The sequence below is a fragment of the Lupinus angustifolius genome, unplaced genomic scaffold, assembly GCF_001865875.1.
Source record: "Lupinus angustifolius cultivar Tanjil unplaced genomic scaffold, LupAngTanjil_v1.0 Scaffold_5_123, whole genome shotgun sequence".
Classification (NCBI taxonomy): domain Eukaryota; kingdom Viridiplantae; phylum Streptophyta; class Magnoliopsida; order Fabales; family Fabaceae; genus Lupinus; species Lupinus angustifolius.
Window position 1 is genome coordinate 6834 of NW_017717335.1, and position 12698 is coordinate 19531.

Here is a 12698-nt window from a genome sequence, read left to right on the forward strand (position 1 = left end):
ACAAGTGACATCGGGGTAATGAAGTTCTAACATGCAATATAGAAAACATAAAATTAACATTGACTATACTAAAATTGGAAAAACCTCTGTAAAAAAATAAGAAAAACAAAAACATCACATTTTTAACCTTTTGGGTTTTAATATTATCAATGATATCTCTCACCCTTTTTTGTTAAGGAGTCAATCTCTTTAGGTGTGTATAGATGTCTCTCCCAATAATTGTTCAATGGAACTCTTGACATTTCCTTTAAATTTAATAGGATCTTATATTACTATATCAACACATTATTGGTTAAGAAAGGGAGTGGAGGTATTAAAGGCTTTTCAGGCTGCAAAAAGCCATTCTCGTGTATCATTGTCAGTTTAAGTTATTTATCTTTTTCCAATAGAATAACTTTAGCACATGGTTAATGTTGTTTTACAATGGTGTTCAAATCTAATGTTAAAACAAAAATAAGATATAAAATATCAAAATTTACTTTTAAAAAAAAATTACGTGCGGAATTTTACTTAAAATTGAACGAGTTAGCTTATTTTGTCTAAGTTAATGAAAATTAACTGGATTAGATGAATTTTTAGTTTTAATTTTTAAGATTAGTATGATTCAATTAAAATTAATTAATAGTAATTCGTATGATTTACTATTATGAATTACCTTATCTTAAAAATAACTTTCATATATTTATCCAAAGTTTAAACTAAAATTTTAGGAATCTTCATCTTGAGAAGAACTTTATATAAGTCCCATTAGTTTGAATGTTAGTCTAACAACTATCAATCATATGCGTAAAGCAATGTGAGTTAGTCTGAATGAAAGATGTTTGAGCCATTTAAACATGAGGTCTTAGATAAAATCACCAAAACTTTTGCGCATTTAAGATCCCATATTATAAGTGATTTTCACTTGAGTTATATTTGTGAGTCGGTGGAGGGGAAAAATAAAAGAATGTAATGTCATGAAATACATTTGTGGAAAACAAGGATCCTCTCCATTAATGGAGAAACAAGTATATATATTTTCTTTTGTTTTTAATGGTAATAGTGTCATTTCATTATAATTAGAAGGGTAAATATATCATTGAATATTGTATTTTTTCTTTGCTTTTTGATGCAATTGTCTCTCCAATAATGGAGATGATCTTAACTCACTTGTGGGATGTCTATAAAATCTTTATTTTCCCTTCCTTACTCTCCAAAACTTAATTCACAAACCTAAGATATTAATCTCTTACCTAATCCACATAAAGACACTTTGGAAAGCCACGAAAAAACTATGCTCAGGAATTTTGTTGGATGACAAAAAAATATTGTCTAAATGCTATGAAAGAAGACTTCACTCCTTATAGAAGTATATTAGTGTATGATTCTAACTCTTCTACAATACATGTCGAACTCCATTCTGGAAATAAAATTTTAATTGGCTGTAACACTTAGTTTATACATCTTAATAACCTAACAGACATTCTAAATTGACTTGACAACTTTCAATCTTGTCTAATTTAAAATAAAAAATGTGTTCGATAACTTCAAAAATAGCAATATATCATTCATTATTTTGCTAATAAAATGATATATGTGAATAATGTATATTACTATAAGTGAAAGACATTTTAGTCACTTAAGTATAAGGTCCCGAGCAATAGAGATTCATGTGCATGTAAAAAACATTAGAAGAAGTACTTACTTAGGTGCTTAATCGTGCTGCTAATGATTATTATCTTGTTGATCAATTTAGCAAAAAATTATGCTTGTAGGGGTGCAGATGAAAGACAAATATCATTGTTTAAATGAGTTATGTTGTTTTACTAAATAATGAGAATGTTATTTTTCAACCAAAACATCCCTCAAAAATGTTGTCATCCTTGGTGGTCATGTCAGTTTATGCCTATTTAATTTTGTCCGTTTAATACGACACTTTACTGTGTTGCCAATTGCCACAAATCATAATATCAAACTTAAACCGAAGCCTCACTAAATTCCCAAGATAACCAAAACATCAAAAAGTTCGATTCTTAGTAGCGACATTTGTTGGAATGGGCAGTCACACACCCCAAATGAATTAGTTTCTTACCTAAAAAGGTGAGGGAATACCCTTGATAGTAACACTAGTACCCAAAAAAACTTAAAACAACATGCTTAAGTTGTCACTAAATAAAAGTGATTACGCTAAGATTTGAACTCAGCCAAAATAGTTTACTAAATGAGTCAAGTTAATAGATACCCATCATCCTCTATTTCATCATTAACCTAAATTTAGGTCCATCTAAAACTTAACGCACATGAGTAGGTAACAGGTAATGATGCACAAGTAGGTAATAGTTACCTAATGCACATGAGTATGTGCCTATAATATATTAATCAGGAACTTCAATGATGGGCACTATTTATCTACAACCCATGAACTTCCCAAGTTGAGATTCCATTAACTGATTAATCTGATCAAAAAAGTGTTCACCATGCTCTGATAGCATTTTCAAACGTTGCAAAGCTACAATTCATTGCACCCCCCTCTCCATAAGAACTTGCATTGTGTAGCAGAGTGGTTTGGTCAAAAATTTAGCCGCTGAAAGAATTGGGAAAAGAAGTTGCAGTCTCTGCAAGGAAAGTCGTTTCTCGAGCATGAAATTTGAGACCTGACCAAAAAAGAATGATACTTTCTATAGGCTAAACTTACAACTCTATACGGCTACATAGAAAAACCAGCCTAGTGTATAAGGTTATCATCTAATGGGGTCTGAAAGAGTAAATGTACACAACCTTATCTTAGCAAACGAAAAAAACTGTTTCCAAATGTATACGACTACAGACTTGGCTCAAAACCAGTTTAACAACAAACTTAAACTCAGATGGAGCCAAGTATACATGTGCACAACCTTATCTTACCAAGCGAAAAAAACTGTTTACAAATGTATACAACTATAGACTTGGCTCAAAACCAGTTTAACAACAAACTTAAACTCGGATGGAGCCAAGTATGCACTTATAGTAGTAGCATCAATTTCCACATTGACAAAATAATGCATTGTATAACAAGTCAAACTCTCTACTAAAATGTTTTGCAACTATACTTGACATGTTTTACAAGATAATTATCAAATGGCATAAGTATCAACATAATAGTAAGTTGAAACTCTAACAAACAACAGGTAACCAATCAGTTCATAACTTGATAATAATTATATGCTAAATAATAATAATTGTAGACTATATGGTTCAGTTGAGTTTTTGAAGTTTCAAAAAATGGGAAATAGAATTTTACCATTCTACAACAGTTTCACAAATTTAAAACCGAACCAACTTTTCTGGTTGAGTATGGTTCTTCATCGATTTCACGTTCGGACCTGATAAAATCTAATGTCTAAAAAGCAAGCAAACTCCTCACAAAATGATCATGAATACGGGAGCAAACCAATTTTAGCAGGCAAACTTCCCAATTTGAGGAAACCTTTCCATTTCAGTTGGTAAGAACATAATAGGTTTAAGCAGTAAAATTACAAAAGTAAGAATACTTGGGTGCTTACTTTATCCTTGTTCAGCTGGGGCATCAGAATGAATTTTCTCATACAAGCGATGTATGAGTGGTGACTTGGACATCTGGGGTTCCCTCTCCAGGACTCCTATTACATCCTTGACAGAGATGCTTCGAGCTACCCGAGTTTGAGATGCGAGAGCATGACTTTTGCCATGTTTTCTAGCAGCCCCTGTTGGAAATTCAAAAGAGCAAAATCGCAATGATAAAGTAGCACAAACAATCAAAAAGTCACTGACTAAAACTGATAACCAACACTGTAACCTTTGTATACAGTGTTCTTTGAAGCAATTTTGTTGGAAAAATAGAGCACTTAGTAATTGTATGCAACACAACAATAGGCAAGGCAGGTGATCAGGGAGCATGATAACGCCCCAAAGAAGTTGGGAAGAGAAGAAAATTCAACATTTAGAGAACATTTTCAGACCCCCACCCCCTTCACCCATAAGAAAGTTGAATATTAAGCAAAACATATATATTAGTTATTTCATTCTGTGTTAATGTGAGATATTCTAATGGATTCTACATCTTTCGGTCATATTTATTCTCAAACCTTTTTAATCCATAAATTAAGGTAAGCATTTACGTAGAACGGTGCACTATTATGAGAAATGAGAATAACTAATATAAACCATTGGATCTTATTTGAATGATCAAGATTAAAAGATACATGCACATGATTATCATGTGTCCAATAACTAACTTTTAATCCTAACTATCCCTGGTCGGTTGTAAGGCCCAAATTTATTATTCTCAGAATTATTATATCAGAACTTTTCTCACTTGAATCGCTCCCTATATATATAACTGACTGCTTTCTTGCAGTTCATTCCTTTCACAACTGAAATGATGGCTGGACAGCTTTAGCTAAACTCACCTGAAGATGTTATAGTTGGACCTTTTTTATCCCCTTCTTGATTATCGTTCATACTTCTTCCAAATGCTGATGAAGATTTGCGGTTCATATCTTTAGCTGTTTGAGAACCAGATGACAGGTCTGTGCCCCCTTCACGTTTCTGCCTGGCTTGCTCAGCCATAAGTTGCCATTTGGACAGCATGTCATCTCCCCCAACAGCAGCGCGGGCAGCAACATTTGCAGCATTTGTCCTCATCTTTTCATCCTCTTCCTTGTTCACCTGCAGCATATTATATAAATCAACGAAAAGTTGTTCTATGTATATAAAGATGAAATATAAGAATGAGATGAATACCTTTGTTGATTTAGTACGACCGTCATCCTTGTCACCATCAACTCCAGTAGTGTTCTCAACCTATAGTGGAAAATAGCATTACAGAGATTATATGATAGGCACACACGTTTGAAATGCAAACTGGCAACACCCAGATGAAATGTGCATGAACAAGGCTTTTATCTTGTAACTCAAGACATTCAAGACGTAGAGCTCACATCATTAATTTTTCGAAGCTTCTCTTCTTCTGCCTGTTTTTTCTCCCACTCTTCCCTTAGTTTTCTATTTACTATCATGATTTGCTGCCGAACATCTGAGGTAACAACAGTCCGGTGTCTTGTCTTCTCAAAATCAACCCGCTGATAGGAAAATTCATGCGTGTAAGAAATTTTATGCAATTATGAAAGATTATTCATGCAAGCAGCGAGAAAAAACAACTGACCTGTTTTGACAGTCTAATCAGGTTACTTATTAGTCCACGCATTCTTTCTTCCACACACTGAACATTTACTTTTAGTTATAAGAATAAATGCAACCCTAATGAAATGAAAAGTAAAAATTAGCCTAAATCTCACCTGTGACAAGCATCTCTCTACATCATTGCCAATACCCTTCAAGCCATACTTGACCACTGCCAGAGTAACAACATTGAACAGCTGTAAGGTTGGGTGCCTAGTACATAACTAAAGATCAAAAGGAATGAAATAAAACAGATGGACAGAGGTATGGCAAGAAAAGGACACTAACAAATCTCGACTAGTTTTTTATTCAATTGAGTTCTCTGAAAAATCAGCTTTTCCTCTTCTTCTTGCACAGCTCTTCGAGATGCTTCTGAAACTCGACTGTCCTCCTTGGGCCCTGAAAATAACTGCTCTTCCTCTTCCTGTAAAAGAGAAAAATGTAGAAACTTCAGATTTTGAAATAAAAGAGTACACATTCCCTACTCATTGAGCTCTCTGGCATAGTCCAACATGACAAAGTATCATACCCTGAGATCAACTCCACTAACAGCGGTGACATCATTAAGCTGCTCAATGCTTTGTTCTACAGATCCCCCAGATGTTTTTTGTTTCTTACTGTAGGATAACATGCACATTAAGCATTTATCAAAATGAGTTAGAAATAAAATAAAATAAAATAAAAAGAACAACAAGACATCACCTTGGAGGAGGAGGTGAGGAACCAAGTGCTTCAAGCGGTTTCTTCTGGGCAGGAGAAGGCTTTTTCAAAGGTGTTCTTGCCATAATCCCAGAAGTGTTTGATGGGATCTGAAAGCTAACAAATCAGATTCAGAGGGGGAGAAGGGAAGGAAATTATGCATCAACAATTTACATTGGATAAGCATACAATATAACGAAGTAATAAGGGATGCACAATGCACAATGCCCATGAAACAAAAACAAAGTTGGACACCATTTGGTGCATACAAAAATTAGCCATTGTATCTTAAGACAAGATATTTATATCGGTCTCAAACTTACAGAGACACTAGGGTCTGGTTGGGTCATTACAGACGAGGAAGCAGAAGAATTGTGCTGGAATGTTGTCGGTGGCATGTTTGTGGAGACTGGAAGACCTCTTGAACACTCATCCTTTACAATTCCTTGATTAGCACTACCGTGTTCAATCTGAGCAGAATGCAAGCCATGCAATTTAGACAAATTAAGCCTATGCTGCTGCTCTGTAGACAGGTCACTAGGTTCCTTTTTCACATAAGAAACAGATGACAACATGCCCACCTTTTGTTCTTTGTTTATTGATGGTTGCCCAGCATTGGAAGTTTGCTGGGGTGCTGAATTATTTACCGCGGAAGACACAGATCCACCAGGTAGCCTCTTGGGGCCACTGAAAGAATTCTGCTGTTGAAGTTTTGGCATACCGATGACATTCAAACCTTGTGTTGCCCCACCTAAGTGATTTTGACCAGTGTTTTGATGTGGAGTTTTACCCAAGTGTGAACCAAGCAGTTGTGGGTTGATAGATGAAATGGAACTACTGGTTGTACCAGAAAAGGGGTTATAATTACCACCACTACTTCCATGTGCAGAAGAGAAATGTAGATGTTGTTGCTGCTGCTTAGTAAGCCCTTGTATGTGAACTGATGATCTGTCTGTTTCTTGACTAACAGCGTTGGAACTGGAAGGTGGTAATTGGCTTGTTTGTGATCCTTGAGATTCTATTTTAGCATCCAATTCCTGAGACTTTCTAGCATTGCCCCCCACATTCTGGACAGCCGAAGAAGTCATACGAGATTGATCTGCAGCCGCATTCATACTTCTCTGATGCAGCTGTGCTAAAGCATGTGGATCATTAAATTGTCTTGCACCTGAACCTACAGCTGCCATCCTTTCATCAGGTTGCTGCCCAGAAGGTCCTTGGTTGGGCCTTGTCTATAACAGCAGAAATGGATGAAATTTAGCACAAACTTGACATCAATATTTAACTGCTTTAATGAAAACCATCCATAACACAAGACAAACCATGTTTGCTACCAACCTGTTGCACGTTTATTAATGCTAATCTAAGCATCTGGTCCCCTACAATCCCTTTCATAAGCCGCACAAAACTGTCTTTCGGAATTTCATTTTTCTAGAATGGAAAACAAACAAAAAATCGACAAAGCAGAAAATTAGTAGCAAAAATATTAAGATTTAGCTGACTGTCATTATATATGGAAGGCTGAATGCTGAGTACATCAGTAACTTAGCTCCTAAACTATTTAGCCATGATTCACTAATACATCTAAGTTCTAACTACACTAAACTATAAGTCTAAGGCATAAGCCAGATTACTCTAATAGCACATTATAAGAGAAGGAGTCACAAGACCTATCAGTGAGATTGTTTGAGAAAGAAACCCACCTTCAATTTAGTAAATAGAGTTTGAAGTTGCATGGCTCTGTCTTTGGGAAGCTGGGGAATCAAGATGGGTAGCAACAGGCCAAATGGTACCTGTCTATTAGTACGGTTAATTTGGCTGCCTGGCTGCTCAGCGAAGCTATCCTGTTGGTTACTGATCTGCTGCAACTTCGCATACTGAGATTCATTACTGGGGTTATGTGTTTGGACTACCTCATGATTATGGACAGAATCTTTTCCAGAACTTTGAATTCCAATCATTTGAGAATTTTGGACGGAAACTTGTACGTTCTGTGATTGGTAAAATTCATCTTGAGATTGTTTTTGTGAAAAGGGAGGATTATTAACAACCTGAGAAGCAACATGCTGTGGTTGTTCCATAAGGGATACATGTTGCTTCAGCTCCGCCTCAGATGAAGGTTGCTCTTGCTGCTGTGCAATTTTAGGCTCTTGATTTTGACTGTCAGCTTGTTTATCAAGGGTGGAAGTTGGCCACTGTTGTATTGTCTGACTGAATGTATTATTGCTTCCTTGAGACAAAACTGCAGCAATGATAATAGGATGCTAAGCACGTGCAATGTAGAAAGTGGCAAGCATATAAAAAATGACACGGCTCAACAGTCAATTAGAACTAAAACAAGCAAGAAAGTTACAAGTCAGCAAGGGACAAGAAATCTCTAGCCACACATATATTTTGTTGTAGAAAGTGAATCAGGATAATTTGATATTTTAACAGAAATTTGATTTGTCCATGATTCCATATATTTAATTACAGAACATCCTGGACTTTCAAAATTACTACTTGTTAAAATGAAATAAAAAAAACACAATGGATAAAAGGAGAAATCAACTTGAGACACTGCTAATTAACTTTCAGCAACAACCAAAAATACTTCAGTGTTCAAACACCGTGATCAAACATTAACTTTCTTTTGATCATTTTGATTTTCTATATATATACAACAGACTCAAATATTAGTTGGAGTTGTGAATTTGAATAGAATAATATACAATAACAAAGAAATCATGTATAACTAGAATCAGAGAGAGGATTGATCACCAGGACTCAGAAAGTTATGTATAAAATGGAGGGATACCAGTGTCTGAACCAGACGGCTGAGAAGCAGATGCATCTCCTCCGATATCTCTATTTAAAGCAGCCTGGAAGGCTTCCAGATCCACCCCTGAATGCATTGTTTCATCCTGTGGACACTCAAACACGGTGGTAGAATAAGTTAACCCTCAATTCAATAAGACCATATGTTTTTTTCAAAGAAAATAATGAAAGGAAACAAAACCTCATCATCTTCAAGAAGCTTCACAATAGATGGGTCCATAGCAATTACACCACAATGTTATCTTGGATGCCCTATTTAACAAACAGGAGTTCAGAAATTCTCTTCACACTATACATTAGCTCATAAAGAAAACAGATGAACTGAAAATAGCATCACCACTGCCGTAAGTATTGGGCTATGTAAGCATTCTGACCACTTGTAGTTTTTTCTTTCTTTTCCCACATTATGTCCACACCCGATAGGTCACAAAAGTTATCTCCTCGGGTGCTTTCAAACACTTAACCAATGACGGCCCCCAACATCAACTGCCCCTCAATGCAAATAAATGCAAGGTTACTAGGGACTGTATGTGAGTTGAGTTTTGGAGAGAAAATGAAGGCTTGAGAGTCATGAGATACATTGGTGAGATGCCTCAAAAGCCTTCTCTCTCCTTTCCTTTCCTTCCAAAAATCAACTCGCAAACATACCCTTGTAACCAAGAGGTCACACATTCAAATACTAGAAACAGCCTCTTCACTTGTGGGATAATGCTGCATACATCTACCCTCCATAAACCCCACTAGGTTACCTCTACCTACATTCTAGGATCTAACATAGAATCACATGGCTTACAAGACCCAACCCCCTTCCAATGGGACAAACACAAATCGATACATGTTAAACATCTAACAGGATTCTATTAGGGTGGCCAATAGAGTTGTTCATAGGCTTAGAAGGATGATATAAATCTAAACAAATACATATCAGTAAATAAAATTTTAGACACCTTACAAGCAAAACGGTTTTCATTTCAAAATTTCAGAAAGCATCGTAGCACACACATTTTCTTATTCTTTCTTTCACTTTCCCCTTGTATGGTTACTAACCTAAGTACCTTTAGAAACCATGCCTAGCATAATAATATCAAATTGTAACATTGAATTTGGATTTGGAAGCAAAGCAGTTACATGAAAAATGAAATAGATTGAGTAATAGCAACTGACCCGAGAGAGAGCAATAAGAGTAGTGAGAAAACCAATGTCGTTGTTGAGATAGCGAAGGAAGGAAGTGAAAACGAAAAAATGATCCAATTTCGATTCTTTCGAAAACCTGGCTGAATGGAAGAGGTTATGAGATCGCCAAGGGAATCGAGAACGAAATAAAAAGGAAGCTGGGAAAGGGATGATCAACGAGGGGGTTTAAACAAATCACTTGGAATTTATTTGAATTAAATAAATAAAGAGAAAAGATATATACAACCACATTTATATTACATTGTTGATGCATCATCTATCTTTCATTTTAATTATCATTATAAATCTTCATACTCTCAATACATATGTATTGGACTCATAAATAAATGTTATCACATGAGCATAACATATTATACTCATATCATTGTTGGTAAGTAATTTAATTAATAAACTATCATTTAATTGTTATATTATTATATTAATATTCTGATTGGTTTGATGATCAATAAAGAAAGATAACCATTAAGGCTATTTAGATTCAGACTCATAAAAAACTGAATATCAATCCTAAATTATCGCAAAAAAACCAAAATAGTTTTGATCATGTTGAATTATTTTTCGAAAATTTATAGCGATTGGGTCTGATTTTTTTGTTCCAAACCAAATTAATATTAATTATACATAATAATTGTCACCTTGCAATTGAAAATATAAAATATACGTTTTCATATTTTTTTCTAATTATTAAAATTGACATTACTCATTACTTCAATGTTATTAAAACCGGACTGGTCATCAAACCGGTGATGGTACTGGTTTAGTGGTTCAATCAGTGATTCAGTAATTAAACCGCATGGGCTTAAACCGGTTAAACCAGACATACATGCTTATATATATGTGTAAACCTGTAACAAAAATTATCTAATATGTAGATACTCAAATTTATAATCCATATTTATAGTCAAAGTAAGAATTCTCATAAACAAACAACTTTAATAAATCCAAAGTCTAAATTACAAATACAAATAGTAATCCACAAGTACTAGTCTTACTTAACAAACTCCAAACATATGACGCAAGTTCATAACTCAGTCTACAAAACATATTATATATTTAAAACTTTAACACCAAAGAGTCAAAGTTGTTTCATATTGAGGTTCCATTTCTTCACCATTTAAGTCCAAAGCTTGACTAATGTTGTGGGGTTCTTTAAACTTACATATATGAACCGGCCGGTTCAATCAAATTCCGGCCGGTTCACCGGTTTTGACATGGTTCACCAGTTTTGACACGGTTCACCGATTTTTCTCCGGTTTACACCAGTTTTGGTGCTTAGCCGGCACAACACTTATTTTGTACCGATTATGGGACCGGTTCTCCGGTCAAACCAGCCGGTTCGAACCGGTTTTAATAACATTGCATTACTTAACACTTTTATTGTTAAAATTTTGTTGGTGTATTATTGAATAGAATACAAAAAAATGATTTAATATTAAATTACTATAATAACCTTGTTAACACAATTATGTAAATAAAACTAAAGAGTGTCTTTGTCCAAAATGATTGGGTGCATAATACTCATATGATCATTCACAAAATGAAGTTTACTAATGTTAGCAAATCTAATTTTGTGAAGGATAATGTTAGCATCATGTACCGGACCAGGTTGTGATAACCGGATTGGACAGTCCAACTGTTTAGATCGCTGACTGAACTTAAAAATGGTTTTAGTTTGTAGTTTTAATCGAATGTGAGGTTGAACCACTTTGAATTGGAGAAATTTTAGTCTGACCGTATTAAACCCGGTTAAACCATAATAACCCGATAAGTGACGGTTAAATTAAAATTTAAAAAATGAAACACTACTCTAATATTTTCGTTTATTCCCGTCCAAAAAAGATGAAGATATGTTATTTCAATATAATTATACATAATTATTAATTATATAAACTTTTCTATTTATATATAATTAAAGATTAAAGATAAATATATTAATTATATATGAAATAATTCGGTCTGACCGGATGATTTAACTGTTTAAACATAATACGGAATCTATTCTGATTTGACGTCCGTCTCAGGTTTCACAACATTGGTACCGGATCATTGTAGACAAAAAATACTCTCTTCAATTTTGTGTTGGAGAATATCTCCATCTGAAATCCATAGATTGAACGCGGAAGTCCTTATGACCGTGACTTTGTTCCCATAACCTAATGTTTATGTCCATACATAAACCCAAATGGAACAACCATGGTCCAGACCGAAGAAACCTCAAATGAGTTCATGGTGAAGATGAAGAACATACCTTGTTGAGCCATTTCCAGAATCTCGAAGGTATGAGGGTGCGATGATCTTCCAGATGTTAGAGCTCCAATAGTTTTCCTTATGTTTCTCTAGAGGGGAATGAGAAAGCCAAGAGAGAAGAGAGTGTGTTTGATGTGAGACCCTTGCCTTATGGTTTGCCTTAGTATTCCCTTATGGAAGTGTGATGAAGAGTTATCTTATATATGATAACTCTTCACAATTCCATTTATTCTCATCATCCACTCAACCAAAACCCATTGCTCTACAAATGGGGACCATAACTCATAAAAGTAACCCCGTAGTGGTTACTACTTTAGTTGCAATAATTTTGATTCAGTCCCTTCATCAAGATCAGAAATTGTCTGAAGGTATCTACACTTATTATTATTTCATGACACATATGCCCTTAGCCACCAAATTAATTACATAAGATCATTTTATATTTTGGCTAATTACATAATGGCCATAACACAATTATAGAATTATATTTGTGACCCATAAATTGTCAGAAATGTTCTACCATTTTGTTTATATAACTATGTTAACAATGTTATTTTAGTAAC

The 12698-nt window shown here is 34.7% G+C and overlaps 1 protein-coding gene across 2 annotated transcripts; it reads right to left on the minus strand.

The window, feature by feature from the left end:
• Nucleotides 1-3022: 3022 nt before the first annotated feature.
• On the minus strand, nt 3023-10041 carry LOC109337333 (transcription initiation factor TFIID subunit 4b-like). 2 transcript variants are annotated; one of them, XM_019574291.1, is made up of 16 exons: nt 9859-10040; nt 8876-8946; nt 8675-8780; nt 7581-8119; nt 7216-7308; nt 6459-7109; nt 6201-6347; nt 5881-5987; nt 5708-5795; nt 5467-5602; nt 5295-5350; nt 5162-5218; nt 4938-5078; nt 4741-4800; nt 4407-4665; nt 3023-3701 (listed from the first exon to the last, which is right to left on the minus strand). In XM_019574291.1, the coding sequence occupies exons 2-16, from the start codon at nt 8912-8914 to the stop codon at nt 3523-3525; spliced, it is 2658 nt and encodes an 885-aa protein (XP_019429836.1). In that variant the 5' UTR covers nt 8915-8946; nt 9859-10040; the 3' UTR covers nt 3023-3522. The 2 variants fall into 2 exon arrangements, with proteins under 2 accessions (XP_019429836.1, XP_019429835.1); XM_019574290.1 differs by having other exon boundaries at nt 6201-7109; nt 9859-10041.
• Nucleotides 10042-12698: the final 2657 nt, after the last annotated feature.

Coding starts and splice junctions, on each gene's coding strand:
- LOC109337333 (XM_019574290.1), bottom strand. CDS start 8,914: ATGGACCCATCTATTGTGAAGCTTCTTGAAGATGATGAG. Junction 5,079..5,161: donor TGATTAGACTGTCAAAACAG/GTCAGTTGTTTT, acceptor TTTTCCTATCAG/CGGGTTGATTTTGAGAAGAC. Junction 4,666..4,740: donor GTCGTACTAAATCAACAAAG/GTATTCATCTCA, acceptor AATATGCTGCAG/GTGAACAAGGAAGAGGATGA.